Source organism: Osmerus mordax, chromosome 27 (assembly GCF_038355195.1).
Source record: "Osmerus mordax isolate fOsmMor3 chromosome 27, fOsmMor3.pri, whole genome shotgun sequence".
Taxonomy (NCBI): domain Eukaryota; kingdom Metazoa; phylum Chordata; class Actinopteri; order Osmeriformes; family Osmeridae; genus Osmerus; species Osmerus mordax.
In genome coordinates this window covers 7,048,992-7,070,627 of record NC_090076.1, presented here as the reverse complement: position 1 = coordinate 7,070,627, position 21,636 = coordinate 7,048,992, and the positions used below count along the sequence as shown (strand labels likewise).

At 51.8% G+C, this 21,636-nt stretch overlaps 2 protein-coding genes across 5 annotated transcripts in view; one reads left to right on the top strand and one right to left on the bottom strand.

The window, feature by feature from the left end:
* fnbp1l (formin binding protein 1-like) overlaps positions 1–21,636 on the bottom strand; it is a 73,958-nt gene that overhangs the window by 35,613 nt on the left and 16,709 nt on the right. The window lies entirely within an intron of this gene.
* On the top strand, positions 5,038–21,633 carry bcar3 (BCAR3 adaptor protein, NSP family member). Of its 4 annotated transcripts, XM_067230466.1 has the most exons (12): positions 5,038–5,159; positions 6,870–7,204; positions 8,854–8,893; positions 16,070–16,198; positions 17,075–17,520; positions 17,930–18,030; positions 18,132–18,892; positions 18,993–19,108; positions 19,186–19,357; positions 19,457–19,568; positions 20,630–20,827; positions 20,970–21,633. In XM_067230466.1, the coding sequence occupies exons 2-12, from the start codon at positions 7,035–7,037 to the stop codon at positions 21,143–21,145; spliced, it is 2,421 nt and encodes an 806-aa protein (XP_067086567.1). In that variant the 5' UTR covers positions 5,038–5,159; positions 6,870–7,034; the 3' UTR covers positions 21,146–21,633. The 4 variants fall into 4 exon arrangements, with proteins under 4 accessions (XP_067086567.1, XP_067086570.1, XP_067086568.1 ...); XM_067230469.1 differs by lacking the exons at positions 19,457–19,568; positions 20,970–21,633 and having other exon boundaries at positions 20,630–20,806; XM_067230467.1 differs by lacking the exons at positions 5,038–5,159; positions 6,870–7,204; positions 8,854–8,893 and adding an exon at positions 11,273–11,562.

Below are 21,636 nucleotides of genomic sequence, written 5' to 3'. Positions count from 1 at the left end.
CATCAGAGATGTTAGATGGAGCTAATGGACCAGTCTAATAAAACTTTGGAGAGGAGAAAAAGAGATAAAGAGAGAGAGAGCTGGAGAGAGAGAAGAGGGGGGGAGAGAGAAGAGGGGGAGCGAGGCAGAGGAAAGAGAGAGAGAGAAAGACAGAGGGAGGAAGAGAGAGAAGCTTTCTGAGTCAGGACACACACAGCACCCTCACCAGCACCCACACCAGAGGACCAGCACAACACACACACATTTTTATTCAAACTCAGGCCCTTTGACTTTCCATTGAGACCACCACCTTTACAAACACCACGTCAACCAGCTACGCACCGAAAAGCTAGCTCTTTAATGGCACGGACAGGGGCGGAGTATATTTATACTGAGGAGTGAGTTTAACCAATTCAAGTTGGTTACACACAGCGTGCTGTAACAACCTGTTAGCTTAGCGGTGTGTAGTGTAGCATGGCTAACTCTAGTCAGTCGGCCATGTCAGCCTGCTAGCGTAGCATAGCGTGGCTAATTCAGCCATTTCTGCTATACTAACATACAACGGTTCACTGCTTGGTTAGCAAGCCAGCGGCGCTGCAGGCTAACATGCTAACATAACAGGCGGTGCAGATACAGAGTGCCCTAGTGTCTGGTATGAAAGGGGTTTGTTCTCTTGTCAGATCAGATAAGTGTAATTACAGTATCTGTGTTGAACCCAGCCCTGTGAGGTGTGTTGGAACACACCATATTCCCAGGCTGGGTTTGTTTGGCTTTAGTGACGTTAGCCAGTCAGCCAGCCAGTCAATCAGCCAGCCAGCCAGCCAGTCGATCAGTTATCCAACCAGTCAGTCAATCACCAACCCAGCGAGTCAGCCAGCCAACCAGCCAGCCAGCCAGCCAGTCAATCAGCCTATCATTAGCCTTCCCTGTGGTTCTGGCTCAGAAACAACAGCTTCTGGGACTACTGACTAAACAAAGTGTTATTTGTGAAACACCAGGAATGTATTGTTCAGCCAACAACAGGCTCTTAGTGTGAGAGGAGAGGCTATGCAAGAGTGTGGTACAGTGGTGACAGCCAGTGTGTGTGTGTGTTTACATGTGTGTGTGTGTGTGTGTGTGTGTGTGTGTGTGTGTTCAATAATAACAGGCAACCAAGAGAATTAGGGGGTGGAGACGGCACACTTTTTGGGTGGGGGGAATGGTGCCTGACTGGCTGGACACAACCCAAGTACCTACACACACACACACACACATACACACACACACACACAGACGAATGCCAGCACATGAAGTTAGGTGTATTCCAGCACACACATACACCTAACTTCAGCCATCTGTGTCTGTATTTGAGTTGGTTTGTGCCTGTTTTTTTTTGTGTGTGTGTGTGTGTGTGTGTAGGACCTACTCCACCTGACTGAGATGGATCTGCAGGAGCTGGGAGTTCATAACCACATGCACCGTGTCCACCTGCTAACCTCCATCCAGATACTGCAGGAGAGGGAGAGGAGGAGAGGTCAGTACACACACACCCAGGGCTGACCAAACCAAACATCAGTAGTCTTATCAGGCCCATCAGGGAGCAAAGGATTCTGGGAGGACAGTCTGGGCCTCTGGCTGGTTCCTTCACCCTGGTCCCCCTTCCTGTCTCCCCCCTCTCTCACCCTGTCTCCCCCCTCTCTCTCCCTGTCTCCCCCTCTCTCTCCCTGTCTCCCCCCTCTCTCACCCTGTCTCCCCCTCTCTCTCCCTTCCTCACCCGCGTCTCTCACTCTGTCTACCCCTGTTTCCCACATGGCTTCTTTACAGTCAAATACAGTCATGCTCGGACATGTTGCTGCCTGGGGCTCACACACAGACACACACTCTCTCTCTCTCCCACTCACACACACATGCACTAGGTGATAATGTCCTCAGCAGTGGGAGGGTGAGTAGGGGTGAGTGCCAGGTGTCTGCAGGGTATAATTACCTGTGTGTGTGTGTGTGTGTGTGTGTGTGTGCGTGCACATGCCATACATTATATGGTAACTGTTGCTATGCCTGTGAGAAAAGGCTAATAGTTTAACTTGGGGGCCTAACTTGCGGCCTCCTGTTGGTTTAGGAGTATTAGATTGTGTCCTGTGTGTGCATGTGGTTGTGTGTGCCTGTGCATGTGGTTGTGTGTGTGTGTGTGTTTGTGTGTAAAGTGGTAGCAGAGCTTGGCTGGCAGGCTGCCCACCCTAGTGTCAGACCAGACGGGGGGTTTGTTAAGGTAATGGCATTTCTGGAAAAATGCAGACTCAACATTTGACACAGATAAGAGCATTTCAAAGACAATGGCCTTTCAGGGTGCCCGCACACGCACGCACACACACACAAACGCAGACACACACACTCACACACTGTGGGGTGAGATCCAGGCACGTTTAATGGGATTACGTTGCATGGTGTTGGACCAGCTCCCAGGCTTTTTATACATTTAAGTGTTTAAAAGCAGGAGGCGGAGCCAGACTCAGAGCCCAGCCCTGATTGGCTCCCCTTGGCCTGGGAATGAAAAACCCAGACGGAGCAGCTATGTTCAATGAGCTAATTACAGAGCTTATGTCAAGGGCTGGGTTGTACCTCAATACTCTATCTCTGCATCCTTCTCTCTTCCCCTCCTCTCAAGCTGAAGTGACTGTGGAGGGGAGACCAGTTTACTGGTAACATTCCCTATGATGTCCACATACAACACACAGTCTCAAATCCCCTCCACCAGGTTATCTTTCTCGGTGTTCAAAGCTGACAGTCACACACATTCAGTCAGATCCGCTTTTATGAGGTGACGGTAATGTCACCAACTGGCTCAGAGTAAACACAACTCCATACCGTACTGTCTGATAGCGTTAGCATCCAGACAACACAGCCTGCTAGCATTAGCATCCAGACTACACAGCCTGCTAGCATTAGCATCCAGACTACACATCCTGCTAGCATTAGCATCCAGACTACACAGCCTGCTAGCATTAACATCCAGACCACAGTCTGCTAGCATTAGCATCCGGACCACACAGTCAGTTAGCATTAGCATTCCCATCACTGAGACTGCTAGTGTTAGCCTGAAGTGTCAAAGATCATCTGCTATATTTACCAACGTGGTGACCAGTCTGTCAACTGCGGTGTTTTTAGTCCCAACTTCCTCTCTACAACAGACTGGACATACCCCGATGACAAGGCTAGGGCAGTCTGTAACATGAGTGTGTGTGTGCATGTGTGTGAGTGTGAATGTGTGTGTGTTGCCAGCCACATTGCGATGAGTTGTTTCTCTGATGGACAACATGGGTTACCACGGTGACGGAGGATCATAGCGCTAAGCTGAGACTGTGGACCAAAGATAGACCAAACCACCACCCACACCCATACACACACACACATACTTTCTCTCTCCCTCACACACACACACACACTCACATACACACTCCCCGAAGAAATGTACATACACACACTCACACTGACGGTACCCACCAGAGATTTCCTGCCCATTAAGGAGGAATGAGGCGTGTTTTAAACACACACCTTGTTTACATTTCACTACTGATAAGCCGGTCTGCTCTTCTGGGAGGGGGGGGGGGGGGGGAGAGAGGATGAGGGGGCCATCGTTCTCCCCATTCTGGACACTGTACACGTTTGACCCTGGTCATGTCAGAGCTGGGGCTGGAACTATGGCTGAGCTGAAGCTGGACTGGGGTTGGGTGGGGTGGCTTGGTGGGGCGGTTGGGTGGGGTGGGTGAGGAGGGCTGGGATGAGTGTAGCACAGTGACTCAGTGGGATACAATCTATTTGTGCAGCATCAGTCAAGTTAGTCACCTGCAGATTATAGACCTCTGTCTTCCACTGACATGACTGGTGTGTGTGTGCTTCCTGGAAATGGCTACTCTGCTAGTCACATGCCCACCGGCTTTGTGGAGGTGACTGTAAACATCTGGATTATGATTCATTCAGTCACACACATACACAAAATAAATATTACCGCTGTATAATGCTGTTATACAGCAGCGACAACATTGGACATGAATTCTCAGGACCTCAAAAGGGATTTCCATGTGTGTGTGTGTGTGTGTGTCAGGTATTCCATGTTGCTGTGTGTGTGTTGTATGACATGTTTTTATGTTTGTGTGTGTGTGTGTTATATTACATATTTCAGTGCGTGTGTGTCTTGTCCAGAGTAGCCTGATGTAGAGCCCAGAGGTGCTGACAGGTGAATGAAAGTTTGGATGGTGCAGAGTAACTGGAGTAGCTGCTTCTAATTTCAGAGGTTTCTCCTGTGTGTGTGTGTGGGGGGGGGGAGAGAGTGTGTGTGTGCAAATGCTTCTTTCCCACTTGGACTCAGGTGTTGAAGGCTTTTGTTCACACACATGTAAAGCAAGTACACGCACCTCCCACACACACATGCACACGCGCACACACACACACACACACACAGGGCTGGCTGTTATCATGAGGACACAATGGGAGGACAAAGACTAGGAAGATAGTTCCGTAAGGTCAGCCAAGACAAACAGCAGCTTGGTCTGTCTGGGGAGAAACGCATGCATGCTCACTCACTCAAACACTCACACACACACACACCACCATAACATGCTACTGTGCGTGTGCGTGCTTAAACTTCTGTGTGTTTCACAAGTGAGGTGGGATCTGAAACTGGTAGTACTGTGTCGTCTCTGTTCTGGACAGGAGGAGAGAAAGAGGGAGAGGGAGAGGGAGAGAGGGAGAGGGAGAGAGGGAGAGAGGGAGAGAGGGAGAGAGGGAGAGAGAGAGGGAGAGGGAGAGAGAGGGAGAGGGAGAGAGAGGGAGAGGGAGAGAGGGAGAGAGGGAGAGAGGGAGAGAGGGAGAGGGAGAGAGAGAGGAGGGGGGGAAACAAAGAGAGACAGAAGTTTTCAGTGCTGGGGGGCAGTTAGGGTTAGGACAGGGGGGGGGGGCTCCTCCCATCTCAGAGGGGGTGGTTTAGAGTTTGTAAATCACTCCCTTGAGAGAGAGTGTGTGTGTGTGTGTGTGTAAGGAGGACCAAGAGGGGGCAGAGCCTGTGTGTGTCTGCTACTTGTTGTTGCCGGTGAGTGTGAGAGAGCGTGAGGGCAGTGGAGGACTAATGGAGTAAACTCTGTAGAGAACACAGCTATCAGGACAGTATTGACAGGCGAGGAGAGAGGAGGGCTTTCCTGTACAAAGAGGTAAATCAGGACTAACAGAGTCCGTCTGTCTAACTAGGTTTGTGTCTGTGTGTGCTGGGTCTGTCTTCTCTAGATGTGTGTGTACTGTGTGTGTGTTTCTGCTGATTCTCTGTGATCTCTGTCCTGTGTCTATGCCTTGTGTGTGTGTGTGTGAGTTGTGTGTGTATCTGTGCTGTGTATTGTACCGAGGGTGCTCCAGCACTGATGTCATCACAACTAAGATAAGCGTGCTAACCACAGAGATGTACAATAGCAACTGTTTGTGCGTGCGTGTCTCTTTGTGTGTGTGTGTGTATGTGTGCGTGTCTCTTTGTGTGTGTGTGTGTGTGTGTGTGTGTGTGAGAAAGAGAGGAGTGGAGTGGCAGCTACTGGAGTGGGTTTTATTAAGTATGTGATTAATATGTCACAGTCCAACAGCCTAAAGTCTACAGCTCTCAGCTGGACTTCTCTCTCTCTCTCCCTCCCTCTCTCTCTGTCTTCCTCTCTCCTTCTATCTCTCTCTCTCTCCCTCCCTCTCTCCTTCTATCTCTCTCTCTCCCCCTCCCTCTCTCTCTGTCTCCCTCTCTCCTTCTATCTCTCTCTCTCTCCCTCTCCCTCTCTCTCCCACTCCCTTTCTTTCCCACTCTCTCTCTCTCTCTGAAGAGGGCGAGGAGCGAGAGATCTCAACAAAGGACGAGTCTGAACTAGTCATGTGACAGTTGTCATTGTTCTCAGGGGGGTCTGGACTGAAAGGCTGGCCAGGGGGGCTTCTGTAATGCACTGCTCTGAGTGTGTGTGTGTGTGTGTAGTGTGTGTAGTGTGTGTGTTTTGGGGGAGTCTTCGGTAGCAGGAAGGGCAGCCAGTTTCCTCTAGTTAATTTTGTCCCCTCTCGTGTTCCAGAGACGAGTGTTGGTGTGTCTGTGAGGTGTTTATGTTTGGCTGTGTGTCGTGGTGGTTAACTATGCCAGTGTTGTAATGAGAGACCAACCTTGTAACATGTGAAGGAGAGGAGAGAGGAGAAAAGAGGAGAGAGGAGAGGAGGAGAAAGGAGGAGAGAGGAGAGGAGGAGAGGAAGGGAGAGGAGAAAGAGGGAGAAGAGACTGGTTTCTTAATGTTTTTATGTTTACAGTTTAATTTCCTCTCTATGTTGACGCTTGCGTGTCCCCAAACTCAAGGCCAAGCAAACCCAGTTTGCTTGGGTGAAGTCTATGTACGTGTGGGTGTGTGTGAGGTGTGTGTGTAGGGGTGCTGTGTGTGTGTGTGCGCAGGGGGGGGGGGGGGTTAGCAGTGGGCAGCTGCGAGGGACAGAGGGAGGACAGGCACAGAGATGGATAGAGGAACAGAAAGAGAGAGAGGGAATGACCCTTGTGAAGGGGTGGGAGACAAAGACCAGAGAGAGAGAAAGACTGAAAGAGGGCTGGCATCTTCACAGAACAAGTGAGAGAGAGAGAGAGACAGAGAGAGAGAGAGAGAGAGAGAGAGAGACAGAGTGAGGGAGAGAGAGAGAGAAAGAGACAGAGTGAGGGAGAGAGAGAGCTGCGCCGTTTGTGTGCCAGACATCAGATACACATCACACACAACACGTCTCCAGGATGTTGTCACAACAATAGACCACCCGGCTCCATGGTGACGTAACTCCCCCCCACCCCCATGTCGTGCCGGAGCCGTAATTGGACGGTGCGTCCGAGCGGAGCTGCAATTGGACCGCTTTTCTTTCCTCTTCCTCCTCAGAGCTGAGAGCCATGGCAGAGAGCCGCTTCGCCAGCCTGCCACGGAGCCTGGCGTCCCACAGCGCCCGCCACGCCACCCTCACCGCCTCCATGGACCTCCTGGGGCCCCGGCCCGCCCTCCCGGGCCCCCTGCCGCCCCCCCGGGGGTACCACGCCCTCTCCATCCATGGGACCCTGCCCAGGAGGAGGAAAGGCGTGGCCGGGCCCCGCCTCCCTGTACCCCTGGGATATGCCACTTCCTGGTTCTGAGCCCGCCCGCCTGGCCTCGTCCCCCCTCATCCACAACGTCATAGAGGAGGACCAGGGGTATCACACTGGAGGAGGCAAGACGCTCAGGTACACACACACACACACACACGTGCAGGATCGCACACACACACACACAGTCATGATCCCTCGCGGACAGAGGCCCAGAGGGAGCTGGGCTCAGATCTCAGCTGAGGTTCACCACAGACCTGCCTCTGTAACATAACACACACAGATGTTCACATGAAACTGGGAGGGATGGGGGTGTCTGTGTGTGTGTCTATGTGTGTGTGTGTGTGTCTATGTGTGTGTGTGTGTGTGGTTGGGTGTGGCAGAGATCAGTGTCAGTGCAGTTCTTTGTCCTGAGTTGGGATGAAAGGCTCCATCAGAGAGGAGAAGAGGAGGAGGAGAATGGAGTGGAGAGAAGAGGGGGCGATGATAGGGGAGGAGGAGAGTGCAGAGGAGGAAGAGAGGAGGAGGGACAGAATCTGGCCCATGCTTATCTTATGAAGGTTTAACAAGCCGGACTCAGGTGGCTATAAAGATGGAGGAAGATTTACGGATTGGAGAGAGCGAGAGGGAGAGAGAGAGGAAGAAAAAGATAGAGGAGGAGGGAGAGAGTGGCCCAGAGAGAGGGAGAGAAGAAGAGTGTTGGAGGGAGAGCCTACATCCAGGAGATGGCCTCCGAAGTCAGCAGAGTCACAGTGCCCCCTGTGGCTCGAGTGAGGTACTGCTGCCCTGCCCTCTACCACACCTCTGTGAAGGCTGAGAGAGAGGAGAGGAGGAGAGAGGAGAGGGAGGAAGTTGTAATGATCGTTTAGAATGAGTGGGAGGCGTTTAGAAGAGAGGGGGGGGGGGAGACGAGGCCAGCAGACGTCTGGGGGGAGAGGGGGGAGGGGGGGGGAGGAGGGTGAAGGAGAGGGGACAGACCGTTCAGAGAGACAGACAGACAGTTCAGACAGACAGGCAGTTCAGACAGTTCAGAGAGACAGACAGTTCAGACAGACAGGCAGTTCAGACTGTTTAGAGAGACAGACAGACAGTCCAGAGAGACAGTGGAAGACAGGGAACTAACCACTAACAGTACAGGCTGGAAACTGTTGCTTTATTGCAGCAGTAAAGCTGGTGTGTTTGATATGCGTTTGATGTGTACTTGATGTGTGTGTGTGTGGTGTGTTTGAGGTGTATGCGAGATGACATAATATGAGATCAAGACCTCGACTCTCTCTCTCATGAGGAGGCCAGCTGTGTGTGTGTGTGTGTGGTTTATGTGTGTGTGTGTGTGTGTGTTTGCGGAGGGGTCTCTAACCTCTTTGTGAATTTGTCAGTGTGGTCAGAAGTGAGATGTGTGTGTGTGTGTTGAGAGGTATGGAGGTAGAGAGAGAAGGGGGAGGGCAGGCAGTGAGAGAGAGGCTACTCTTGTGAAAGAGAGAGAGAGAGAGAGAGAGAGAGAGAGAGAGAGAGAGAGAGAGAGAGAGAGAGAGAGAGAGAGAGAGAGAGAGAGAGAGAGAGAGAGAGACTCAGCCAGTCAGATGTGAGATGAGAGAGGTGGTTACACAAGCAACCTGTTGCAGCAGTCCTGGAGCTCAGGGAGCTGAGAGCAGAAACAGCCTGGCTGGAGTTGTTGGACCTGGCGGAGCCGGGGAGAGTGTGTGTGCCTGTGCTTCGGTGGTGTATAGGGGGGCAGCAGTGGAGATGTGTGCGTTAAAGCGGCCTGTGTCTGTGTGTGTGTTCCCCAGGACCACCGGCAGCAGTGTGGAGACTCTGGACTACGTCAAGGTAAGACTCGAGAGACTTGCGTGTGTTTCCTACATCTCCTTTCACCCGTCCTCGTCCTCTCTTCTCTGGTTCTCTCTCCCTCCATCTCTCCCCCCCCCCTGTCCTCTTCAAATTTCTATATCTCTCTCTCTCTTTCCATCTTTCTTTTCTCTCTCCTTCTAGCGCCCCCCCTCTCTCTCTTTGTATGTGGAATGATCTCAGAGCAGTGTGAGAGCAACACGCACACAATGTGGTGATGTTGCTTCACCATGTATTGTTCAAACAGTCTGCTATGGCTTGATAACAGTGGCTGCCAGGTGTGTGTGTGTTGTACCTCCCTCCCCCCCCCCCCCCTGCCTCACCCTTCCCTCACCCCCCCCCCCCCCCCCGTCCCCCCCCCCGTCCCAGCTGTCAGGCACACATACACAGGAAGCAGCACGTACATCAAGCAGATAATCATAATCTGGCGAGGTCATTTCCTGTGGCAAGCTGGGGATGACTGTGCCAACGTGATGTCAACACAAAACTGTTTACCCTGGTCTAACACACCGTCACCAAAGATGGCTAACAGCTGCCTCAGACAGACAGACAGACAGACAGGCAAACAGACAGACAAGACGGCAGACAGACAGGCAGACAGGCCCTGTTGGTCTCTGTGTTCCCTGATAAAGGAAGAATTTTCACACAAGGCTTTAGCTCTCCTCTCTCTCTCTACCTTTCTCTCTCCTCTTCTTTCTTCTTGAGCTGAGAAGAGTAAACTGCTCAGCTCCGCTAAAGAGCTTTACTGGAACAATGGATTCTCAGTTCTGGGACCTGCAGAGAGAGGGATGGAGAGAGAGCAGGAGGGAGGGAGAGGGATGGAGAGCGAGAGAAAGATTGAGAGCAACAAAGAGAGATCGTGAGAATAAAGTTGCTAATTCTATCCAGGCCACGCTGGTAATATGTCCCGTCCTCAACCTTCAGGGTTCGAACTATGCACTTGTACATCGCTTTGGATGAAAGATTCAGCTAAATGAATGAAATGTCAACAGACATGTCTGAGTTTCTGAGTGAGCTTTCCTGAGAAAGGCAGCGGTGAACTGGTTGAACAGCAGGGTGACTGCTGGGACAGTGCTCTCTAGTGGTGATCTGGGTGTACAGCAGGGTGACTGCTGGGACAGTGCTCTCTAGTGGTGAACTGTTTGTACAGCAGGGTGACAGCTGGGTAGGCTGAAAGAGGTCAGTCTTTATGCAGTCCATCTGGTCAAAAAAAATGTCATTCTGTTACCGAGCAACAGAGTTCCAGACATCGCAGAACATGCCTCGAGGGGCTCAGGTCTGGCTCATCCTTCTTCGAAACCAACTGAAGCTTTTATGATTCTAGAACATTAGAGTCACTGAGTGAGTGTGTGCTGTTTAACTTGCATACTAGTGCTGCAGAGTACTGCTGTTTGACAGTGTGTGTGTGTTCAACTCCTAACCAGCCTCCTAAAAACAAACCACATATCACCTCACACGCCAGGGTCCTATCAGCGAGGGTTCTCCAGTGTCAGGGTTCTCCAGAGCCAGGGTTCTATGAGTCCAGGGTTCCGTGGTGGTTTTGTTGGTTCCAGTGAGGTGGAGGGTGAGGAGGAGGATGACGAGGGGGAGGAATGCTGTAATTATCTTCCCAAAAGGGAACAGTCCTTACTGTACCACAGCTCTGTATACACACTCAAAATAATCTGGAGTGGGTGTGTGTGTGTGTATGTTATTGATAGGGATTGCTGATAGACCTTAAAATTGTTTCCTGATCATAACTGGGTAATTGCAGCTACACTCTAATGACCTCCTCTCCATTCCCCTCCTCTCTTCACTTCTCCTCTCTTCTCCTCAGAGAGAAATATAAATAAAGGGAGGTAGGGAGATAGAGGGAGACAGATAGAGGCAGAGAGCGAGATTGATAGAGGGAGAGAGAGGGAGAGAGGAAGAGAGAGAGAGAGAGAGAGAGAGAAAGGGAGGGAGAGAGAGAGGGAGAGAGAGGGAGACTGAGGGGGAGAGAGAGGGAGAGAGGGAGAGAGAGGGGGAGAGAGAGGGAGAGAGACGGAGGGAGAGAGAGGGAGAGAGAGGGAGAGAGAGAGAGGGAGAGGGAGGGATGGGAAGCTAAAGGGGAGGGACCACTCACAGATGGTAGAGATGTCATTAGCAGAAGAGTATGATCTCAAGAGACCCCCCTGCCAGTAGGACACACACACACGCACCCACGCACACAAGCACCCACACACACAAGCACCCACACACACAAGCACACACACACAAACAAGCACACACACCCGGCTGTGTCATTTCCGCAACTGAGCTGGGGGCGCAGGGAAAAACGCATGTTCCTGAGAGCTATCACAATGTTGATGGGATGTGTGTGTGTGAGTGTGTGTGTGTGCCAGCTAGCGGAGTGCTGAGTGAGTTGGAAGGTTGTTGTCAGATGCTCTCTGTGAGTTGTCAGAGCTACGGCAGCCAGAGAAAGTGTGAGAGCAACACCGAGTCCACCAGTGTGCGCGTGAGGAACAAGACGCTGCTCTAGATGTGTCTGTGGCGCGGGGTTTAGCTGTTTTTGTGGACCGAGACAATTAGAGTCCCAGATGTCGGACATGTCTGAGAGGTGCAACCTGGTCCAGACTCTGACCGCTGCTCTCTGTTGCTTCTACCACAAGACCTCTGTCCTGCCCTCCAAGGTAGGACAGCTCTCTCTGCTCCTGTCTCCTCCGTACTCCTGTCTGTCACCTCCATCATCCTGTCTAACTGTCTGTCACCTCCATCATCCTGTCTAACTGTCTGTCACCTCCATCATCCTGTCTAACTGTCTGTCACCTCCATCATCCTGTCACCTCCGTCCTCCTGTCTAACTGTCTGTCACCTCCATCATCCTGTCACCTCCGTCCTCCTGTCTAACTGTCTGTCACCTCCATCATCCTGTCTAACTGTCTGTCACCTCCATCATCCTGTCACCTCCGTCCTCCTGTCCAACTGTCTGTCACCTCCATCCTCCTGTCTAACTGTCTGTCACCTCCATCATCCTGTCTAACTGTCTGTCACCTCCATCCTCCTGTCACCTCCGTCCTCCTGTCTAACTGTCTGTCACCTCCATCCTCCTGTCACCTCCATCATCCTGTCTAACTGTCTGTCACCTCCATCCTCCTGTCTGTCACCTCCATCCTCCAGTCTGTCACCTCCATCATCCTGTCTAACTGTTTGTCACCTCCATCCTCCTGTCTAACTGTCTGTCACCTCCATCATCCTGTCTAACTGTCTGTCACCTCCATCCTCCTGCCTGTCACCTCCATCCTCCTGTCACCTCCGTCCTCCTGTCTAACTGTCTGTCACCTCCATCATCCTGTCTAACTGTCTGCTACCTCCATCATCCTGTCTAACTGTCTGTCACCTCCATCCTCCTGCCTGTCACCTCCATCCTCCTGTCACCTCCGTCCTCCTATCTAACTGTCTGTCACCTCCATCCTCCTGCCTGTCACCTCCATCCTCCTGTCACCTCCGTCCTCCTGTCTAACTGTCTGTCACCTCCATCCTCCTGTCTGTCACCTCCATCCTCCTGCCTGTCACCTCCATCCTCCTGTCTGTCACCTCCATCCTCCTGCCTGTCACCTCCATCCTCCTGTCTAACTGTCTGTCACCTCCATCCTCCTGCCTGTCACCTCCATCCTCCTGTCTAACTGTCTGTCACCTCCATCCTCCTGTCTGTCACCTCCATCCTCCTGCCTGTCACCTCCATCCTCCTGTCTAACTGTCTGTCACCTCCATCCTCCTGCATGTCACCTCCATCCTCCTGTCTAACTGTCTGTCACCTCCATCCTCCTGCCTGTCACCTCCATCCTCTTGTCTAACTGTCTGTCACCTCCATCCTCCTGCCTGTCACCTCCATCCTCCTGTCTAACTGTCTGTCACCTCCATCCTCCTGCCTGTCACCTCCATCCTCTTGTCTAACTGTCTGTCACCTCCATCCTCCTGTCTGTCACCTCCATCCTCCTGCCTGTCACCTCCATCCTCCTGTCTAACTGTCTGTCACCTCCATCCTCTTGTCTAACTGTCTGTCACCTCCATCCTCCTTTCTAAGGACGGAGAGATCTCGCTTCCATATGGTCAGGGTCAGGTCGGGGTCAGGGGTTAGGTCAGGGTCAGGGGGGAGGTCAGGGTGAGAGATGAGGAGATGGTCGAGGTAGGAGCTGATTAAGAAACGACGAAACACTTGGAAGGCTTCATTTAGCTTTATCAACACAAATAGGCAGGTTTTGTCATGAAAAACGAATGGTCATTGGTTATATACAAGTGTCTAGAATATACTGGTGTTTGGAATGTAGAGGTGTTGAGAATGTAGAGGTGTCTAGAATGTCAAGCTTTTAGAATGTCGAGGTTTCTAGAATGTCGAGCTTTTAGAATGTAGAGGTATCTAGAATGTAGAGGTGTTTAGAATGTACAGGTGTTGCGATTGTAGAGATGTGTTTTGAATGTAGAGGTGTTTAGAATGTAGAGGTGTTTTGAATGTACAAGTGTTTAGAATGTAGAGGTGTTTCGAATGTAGAGGTGTTTTGAATGTACAAGTGTTTAGAATGTAGAGGTGTTTCGAATGTAGAGGTGTTTCGAATGTAGAGGTGTTTAGAATGTAGAGATGTTTCGAATGTAGAAGTGATGAGGATGTAGAGGTGTTTAGAATGTAGAGCTGTTTAGAATGTAGAGCTGTTTAGAATGTAGGTGTCTAGAATGTAGAGGTGTTTAGAATGTAGAGGTGTCTAGAATGTAGAGGTGTTTAGAATGTACAGATGTTGAGGATGTAGAGGTGTCTAGAATGTAGAGGTGTTTAGAATGTACAGATGTTGAGGATGTAGAGGTGTCTAGAATGTAGAGGTGTTTAGAATGTACAGATGTTGAGGATGTAGAGGTGTCTAGAATGTAGAGGTGTTTATAAGGTGTGGCAGCACAGCGGTAAAGATGTAAAAGCTTTCACTGTCCTGTCTGGGCATGCTGCTTGGATATATGACTGTGTGTAATCATGTGTGTGCGTGAGTGTGGGTGAGGGTGTTTGAAGGTGAGTGTGGGACTGTGCCAGCGTGTTAGTGCGTGTGCGAGTGAGTGTGTGTGTGTCTCTGCGGAGGGTAGATATATAGACTTCTTCATTAGTGTAAGTGAGGTTGTACAGGAGATCAGAGACCTGGTCCATCTCTCAGATCCCTATAGATCAGAACTCACCCCACCCTCCCTCTTTCTATCTCTCTTCCCCCTCCCTCCCTCCCTCTCTCTCTCTTCCTTCCCCCCATCTCCCTCTCTTCCTTTCCCCCTCTCTCCCTCTCTTCCATCCCCCCTCTCTCCCTCTCTTCCTCTCTCTCTCCTCCTTCAGGTCTTTTTCCGTTACTCTAGTTATTCTAGCTTCCATCTGCTCTCTAAGTCTGCAGTGTATGTTTGAGCCATTACACCATCGGGGGATTAGTCATGCAGAGACAAGAGGATTAACATGGATAAAAATATAATGATCGGCGACATTTCTCATCTTGAGGGGTGAAGGGTCAGAGGAGTGAACAATGACCTCTAGCCTGAGGTAGCAGGTTCTGATGAGTTTTGAGGCTTTGGTTCAAAGTGATCATGCTGTCTGGCCATTGCTTTTTACAGTGTTTTCTGTTGAGGGATACTTCTTACATGATTACGTTTGTGTTCCTGTACGTATTCATTTGTGTTCATCCAGCAGATGGTTTCATCCAAAGCGACGTACAAAGTATTGCATGTACAAAGTACAGCAGATCAGGGATAAGAAGTGCATAGCTACATAGTATTTTGGTGGTCAAAGAACAGTCTGTGTTTCACAAACCACATTGCAAAGTAATCCCATAGCTTCGAGAACGGTGAACAAATAAAATAAATACTGCACTTCAACAATATCATCTCAGTTTCTTACACAGTGTAACATAGTGATATGATGGAATTTCCCTGATTTCTTCATCTTCCTCATCCTCGTGCTTCTAGCACCACTGTGCTGATTGGTCTATCTGTCAGAGGAGACCGCTATTTCCTCCAATCATAATTAAGCTAGACGGTCAACCAGAACCCTCGTCTATCAGAGCCTGATGTAAACAAACAACAAACAAACAGGAAGCCAGGCTTTGATGTCATTTAGGAATCATGAACACACACAGTATTTCTATAATGTCATCGATATAAGCCACACAGAATCCCTGTGATTCGATCGTTCTATCTATCATGGGTGGTAAAAATGGCCTCTCTGCCTATGGTAGATTACAGCCTCAACGGGGTGTTTGTGTAGGGTGTGTGTGTAGGGAGTGTGTGTGCAGGGTGTGTGTGCAGTCCAGGCACGTCTCTAAAATAAAACCTCATTTCCTGGAGTGGTGCAGTCATTTTACTTGTGCCTGTGGTTCTGGACCACAACAGAACATTGAATGTTCAGTGCTGAGCCTCACGCTAGTGCTAACCTCGCTAAACCAGGCTCATGCCAGTCAGCCGCCTGCTAGCCTGCTGTCAGCTAACCTTGCTAAAGCCATGCTAATGCTAATGAGCAGTTATCCATACCAGCCTGACCACAACTCTAGCTCGCTGGAAATAGCAAAAGCAATGACTGTCTGTCAGCTATGTATGCTAATGCTAACACCAGTATTCTGTTTACAACTCTGTCCCTCCAAACTTGTCTCTGGCCCACAAGAAGTGGTCAGACAGGAAGTGGTCAGAGGCCAAAGAGGCTCCATTCTGAACATTCCTACCAGTTAGCAATTCCTGTGTGTGTACGCGTGTGTGTGCGTGTGCCGGTGAGGGCGTGAGAAGGGAAGGGTGAGGCAGATAACGACACAGCAAGCAACAAGTCGCTCGACAGGTGAACGCGTCGGGCCAATCAGAAGCAGGTATGCTGTGCGAGGGAGGGAGGACCGAGGGATGGAGGAGTAGAGGGAGGGAGGGAAGGAGGAGGGAGAGAGCCGTGTGACAAAGAGGGAGGGAATAAGAGAAGTGAGAGTGAGAGGAGGGAGAGAGGCAGACACAGAGCAGACAGCGACAGGAGAACCAAGCTGAGCAGACATGTCCACGAGGTCTTGTACAGGTGTGTGTTTGTGTGCGTGTATAAGTTGTGTGTTTTTTTTCTCCAATATTTTTTTCTTGAGCAACATGTTCGTGTTGTGTGCGTGCGTGTCATGCGTGTGTGTGTGGTGTGTGGTGGTGTGTGTGTGTGTGTAGTTCTCCAGGGAGAGGGTCCTGATGGAGGGTGCTGCTGACAAGATGAGGAAGGAGCTGGAGGAGGAGCTGAAGACAAGCAGCGAGGAGCCCAGGAGCCACGCCTGGTACCATGGCCCCCTGCCACGCCAGGTACACACACACACACACACACACACACACAGACACACACACAGACACCGGGGACCGAGCAGGACCAGCCATGTTCAGCCCCCAGCAGTGAGAACTTGTCGAACCTGCTGTCACACCTCAGTATGCTAGAACCATTCACCATTCAGAGTGACTGATTCACCAGAATCAGTCACTCTGGGTGAGTGAGAGTGTGTTTGTGGGTGTGTTTATGGGTGTGTGAGTATGAGTATGGGCATGTGTGTGTGTATTTGCGAGTGTGTGTGGGAGCCTGTGTGTATGTGTTTATGGGTGTGTGTGTGTGTCCAGTCTTTATGGTACCCTCAGAATACTAGCAGGATGGTATCAACAGCACCAGAGGAACATAAACATCACCTGACAGTGTGTGTGTAAACAACACAACCTGACAGTGTGTGTGTGCTAGTAATCATATGTTCTAACTGTGCGATATAATTTGCACGTGTTATCTAAGAATGTGTCCTAAGTGTGTGATTTAATAGTGTGTGTGTGGTTGTAAGATTTGTGTTTTAAGTGTTTTTGTAATAGTCTGTCAGTGTGTTTTAACAGTAAGTGTGTGTTCTCAGTGAGTGTGTGCTCTCTAACAGTAAGTGTGTGTTCTCTAACAGTGTGTGTGTTTTAACAGTGAGTGTGTGTTCTCAGTGAGTGTGTGTTCTCTAACAGTAAGTGTGTGTTCTCTAACAGTGTGTGTTTTAACAGTGAGTGTGTGTTCTCAGTGAGTGTGTGTTCTCTAACAGTAAGTGTGTGTTGTCTAACAGTGTGTGTGTTTTAACAGTAAGTGTGTGTTGTCTAACAGTGTGTGTGTGTGTTTTAACAGTGAGTGAGTGTTCTCTAACAGTGTGTGTGTGTGTGTGTGTCCAGGCGGCGGAAGCCCTCCTCCAGAGAGACGGGGACTTCCTGGTTCGTGACTCTTCCTCCAGCCCGGGCTCCTTCGTGCTCACCTGCCAGTGGCGCGACGCTCCGCAACACTTCCGCATCACGCGCCGCCTGGTGGCGCTCAACGAGGCCTACGTCCGCCAGCACTTCCTGTTGGAAGGCGGGACTTCCTGTTCCCAGGCCTTCGACAGCCTGCCCGCGCTGGTGCGCTGCTACGTGGGCAACAGGACGCCCGTGTCCCAGGTGGTGGGCGCCGTCATCTTCCAGCCAATCACGCGCGGCCTCCCGCTCCGCTGCCTGGCGGAGAAGTACGAAGGGGAGGCGGGGCTGAGCCTGCCGGAGAGGCGGAGCCAGGCGGCCAAGCGCCTCAGCCTCAACCTCGTGAACGGACACGCCCAGGATAGCGCCCTGGGCCGAGGGGCACTGCTGAGGTAGGGGGTGGGGCGGGGCTGGAGGAGGAGGAGGGGAGGAGGAGGAGGAGGAGGAGGAGGGGAGGAGGAGGAGAGAAAAGGAAGAGTTCCAGCAGGAGGAGAGAAAAGGAGGATTGGTAGAAGAGAGGAGAGGAGAGTAGAAGGGGGAAGAGAGGAGGAGGAGAGGAGGATAGAAAGACAGGAGGAGAGCCCTCAGCATGCCAGGTTGGCAGTACCAACACAGAAATAAACTGTATAATTACACAGCAGCCTTTTACATAACGCACACACACAAAGTATTTCTGTAGTCCTCGAAGCCAAGGGGCCAAAGTCAACTCATTCTTCCTCAACCCCTTTCCTTCCTTCTCTCTGCATCTCTCTCTCCTTTCCTCCCTCCTTTCCTCCCTCCCTCCCCCTCTCTCTCCCCCAGGACCCAGGACAGGTGTGGTAGTCAGCCTGCCTGTCTCAACCAGGTACAGGAGAAACGCCGCCCTCTAAAGACCCACCAATCAGAGAGCTTTCTTCCTCTGGGTAGGTACTGGCCCCCACCCCCTCCTCTCCTTCTCTTCCGTCTCAGTGGAGTTTCTCTGAATGTGCTGTTTAGACGACGATGTGTGTGTGCGTACCTCCAGGCTCCAGGCCGTGCGGCCCGCCCCCCCCCCAGCAGCTCCTCCTCCCCAGGTGTGCGGTGGTGCGGACGGGCAGCGAGCCCGTCCTCAGCCCCACCCAGCACCGCAGACTGACCCCCGACCTCCAGCCCGCCCAGGCCATCCGGGGGTCCGACAGCCAGCTGTGCCCCAGGCCGCCCCCCAAGCCCAGCAAGGTGGCCCCCCTCCGCATGCCCCGCTCCCCTCGCCTCCTCGTCCTGGCGCCCCCGCCCTCCCAGCCGCCCCCCTCCACCCAACCCGCCCTCACCCCTCCCACCCCGCCCCCTAAGCCCCGCCCGGCCCAGGCAGAGACCGCGTCCCCAAGCCCGGAGGTGGCCTGCGGCGCGCGCGCCCCCTGCAGCCCCGCCCCCTCGCCCGTCGGCTACGTCGATAGGCTGAAGTCGGAGGAGAACGGGAGGACGCGATTGGACAGGAGCTCCTACCACCACGCCATCGCCGCCCTGGAGAACGGCAGCGACGAAGAGGAGGGGGGAGAGAGGGGTGGAGCGAGGGAGGAGGAGGAGGGGGGAGACGGGGGCGGCGAGCGGGAGGAGGAGGGGGGGAGAGGTCAGCGGTGGCCGGTGTTTGAGACGGAGTCGTCGTTCTGCCCGGGGGGGTTCGAGTCCCGCCTCCTCCCCCGGGAGAACAAGCCCCTGGAGATGAGCGTCCTCAGGGCGGCAAAGCAGCTGCTGCTCTCACACACGCACCTCAGCATCGCCAAACACATGCTGCTAGCCGACTGCCAGGTAACGCACACCCCCACACACACACCCACACTCATGTCATGCACAGGAAGGCGTGGCTGGGGCCGGGTTTCATTAATGACAGAGTACCTGTCGCTCCTAGGTTGCTAGGATACTGGGCGTGTCTGAAGAGATGAAGGGTCAGATGGGCGTGTCGTCGGGCCTGGAGCTGGTCACGCTGCCCCACGGCAGACAGCTACGCCTTGACCTGATGGAGAGGTACACACACACACACACACAGAAACATCTGCAGATACACACCTTTGTTAACGTCCTCCCTCCTGTGGTCTCCTAAGGCACCACACCATGGCGATCGGTGTTGCCGTGAATATTCTGGGATGCACGGGCAGCATGGAGGAGAGAGCCTCGACGCTGAACCGCATCATCCTGGTTGCCATGGAGCTGAAAGACGCTCTGGGAGACCTCTTCACTTTCTCCTCCATCATGAAGGCCCTGGACATGCCCCAGGTACACACGCACACACACAGGCCCTAGACATACCTCTGGTACACACACACACACACAGCGGTCCCGTCTGACGTACAGAGTGTGTGTGTGTGTTGTCAGATCGCCCGTCTGGACCACACCTGGACTACACTGAGACACAGCTTCACCCAGACAGCCATCACCTACGAGAAGACCCTGAAGCCCTTCTACAAGGCTCTCTATGAAGGCACAGGTACACACACATTAGACAAGATGACTCGTATACTTGTGTGTGTCTGTGGGCAGCAGTAACGTAGCACATCTTAAAATGAGGGCGGAAAAAATCATAATAATCCAATCCCGAAATTATTTATTGCAAGCAAGCAAGCGAGCGAGCAAGCAAGAACAATTTATTTATAGAGCACTTTAAAATCCTAAGTGAACACAAAGTGCTGTACAGTAAAACAATAGATGAATACATAAAAGCCCTAAATACAAAAACTCACACGTCTCATACAATACAAATACAAAAACATTAACACACCATACAAAGACCCAATACCATCTATATAACCAGACATGAATTTTCAATTTCAGTTTTCAAAGGCCAAAGCAGGGTTTTAAGAAGAGACTTAAAAACAGGCAGTGAAGCTGCCTGCCTAAGGTGTAGAGGTAAATCGATCCACAATTTAGGAGCTGCTACCGCAAAAGCCCCTTTTAGCTTGCACTTTGTTTCAGGCACACTTAAGAGCAGTTTATCGGCTGACCTGAGAACGGGTGGGTCTATAGGGATGTAACAGCTCAGACATGTGGAGGGGGGAAAGGCCATTTAGGCCTTGAAAAGCAAATAAAAGAATCTTAAAATGGATCCTTTGATATAAAGGGAGCCAGTGGAGTGAAGATGAAAAGGGGGGAATGTGCGAGTATTTACGTGTTCCAGTTACAAGATGTGCAGCAGTTTTGCACCAACTGGAGACCAGCGATAGAGGACCCACATACAATGCATTACAATAATCCAATGTAGTGGTGACAAAGGCGTGGATTACCGTCTCAAAATGCTGCCTAGACAGAAATTGCTTTATTTTGGCCAATTGCCTCAAATGAAAAAAAATAGTTTTAACCACTGACCTAATCTGTCTGTCCAGCTCAAGGTCGGTGTAAATTTTAACCCTTAGGTTAGTGATTGTTGGCTTAATATATTGGCTCACCTATCTGGCTATGCTACTGGTGGGCCAGCGTGTCCATGAATGCGTGTGTGTATATTATTTGTTTGTATGTACGTGTGTGTGCTTACATATGTGTGCGTGTGCTTAGCGGAGCTGGCTGGTGCCGGCAGGGCGATGCCCCTCCTGATACCGCTGCTGAACCTGATGGAGCGAGGGGGCGTGGCCTGCGAGGGGGCGGAGCCCTGGGAGCAGGGCTGCGACGTCATGCTGCGCCACCTGGAGGACGCTCGCAGAGTGGCGCAGGACTCCGCCTCCTACACCTCCTACGCCCAGACCGTCCTGCATGGTAACACACACACACACACACGCACGTACATGCTGGCTTTCTCACACACACACACAGACACACAAACACACAGAGACACACGTATCTGCTGGCTTTCTGTCTCACACACACACCTACCTCTCCCCCGTGTGTGTGTGTGCAGGGTTCAGGGCGGAGGAGGGCCTCCTGGAGGTGTTCAGGACAGACTTCCAGCAGCGTCTGCTGTGGGGCAGCCGAGGAGCCAGCGTGGCCCAGGAGGAGCGCCACGCCAAGTTCACCCTCATCCTCACCGCCCTGTCACGCAAGCTGGAGCCGGCCGTCACACACACCGAGCTGTGACCGGCCCCAACACACACACACGGGTCCCCCTACCTCCAGCGGGTTAACACTGTCTGTGTCCAGCCCTAACCACACCCCAACCCCACCCCCTCAAACCACACTTCTAACTCCCTCCCCCAGCCCTAACCACACCTCCAGCCCCCCCAAACCTACCCCCCCAGCCCTAACCACACCTCTCACCCACCTCCAGCCCCCCCAAACCTACCTCCCTCCCCCCCAGCCCTAACCACACCTCTCACCCACCCCCAAACCTACCTCCCTCCCCCTCCCAGCCCTAACCAAACCTCACACCCACCTTCAAAGGGTCACAGACGCCTTATCAGCATGCCTGTCCTGCTAGACTGTAATATATCCACCTTCAAATGTAAAAAAGAAAAGATATCTAAAATGTTACTTACTGTAAAATAAGACTTGTGAATGAATTTGAATATGTTTATATGGTCGATTTGTGAATAAAGGAGAGAACGTCTGTTCTCCACACGGACAGATGA

Coding starts and splice junctions, on each gene's coding strand:
- bcar3 (XM_067230466.1), top strand. CDS start 7,035: ATGGGACCCTGCCCAGGAGGAGGAAAGGCGTGGCCGGGCCCCGCCTCC. Junction 17,521..17,929: donor GGCCGAGGGGCACTGCTGAG/GTAGGGGGTGGG, acceptor TCTCTCCCCCAG/GACCCAGGACAGGTGTGGTA. Junction 19,358..19,456: donor AGGCCCTGGACATGCCCCAG/GTACACACGCAC, acceptor GTGTGTTGTCAG/ATCGCCCGTCTGGACCACAC.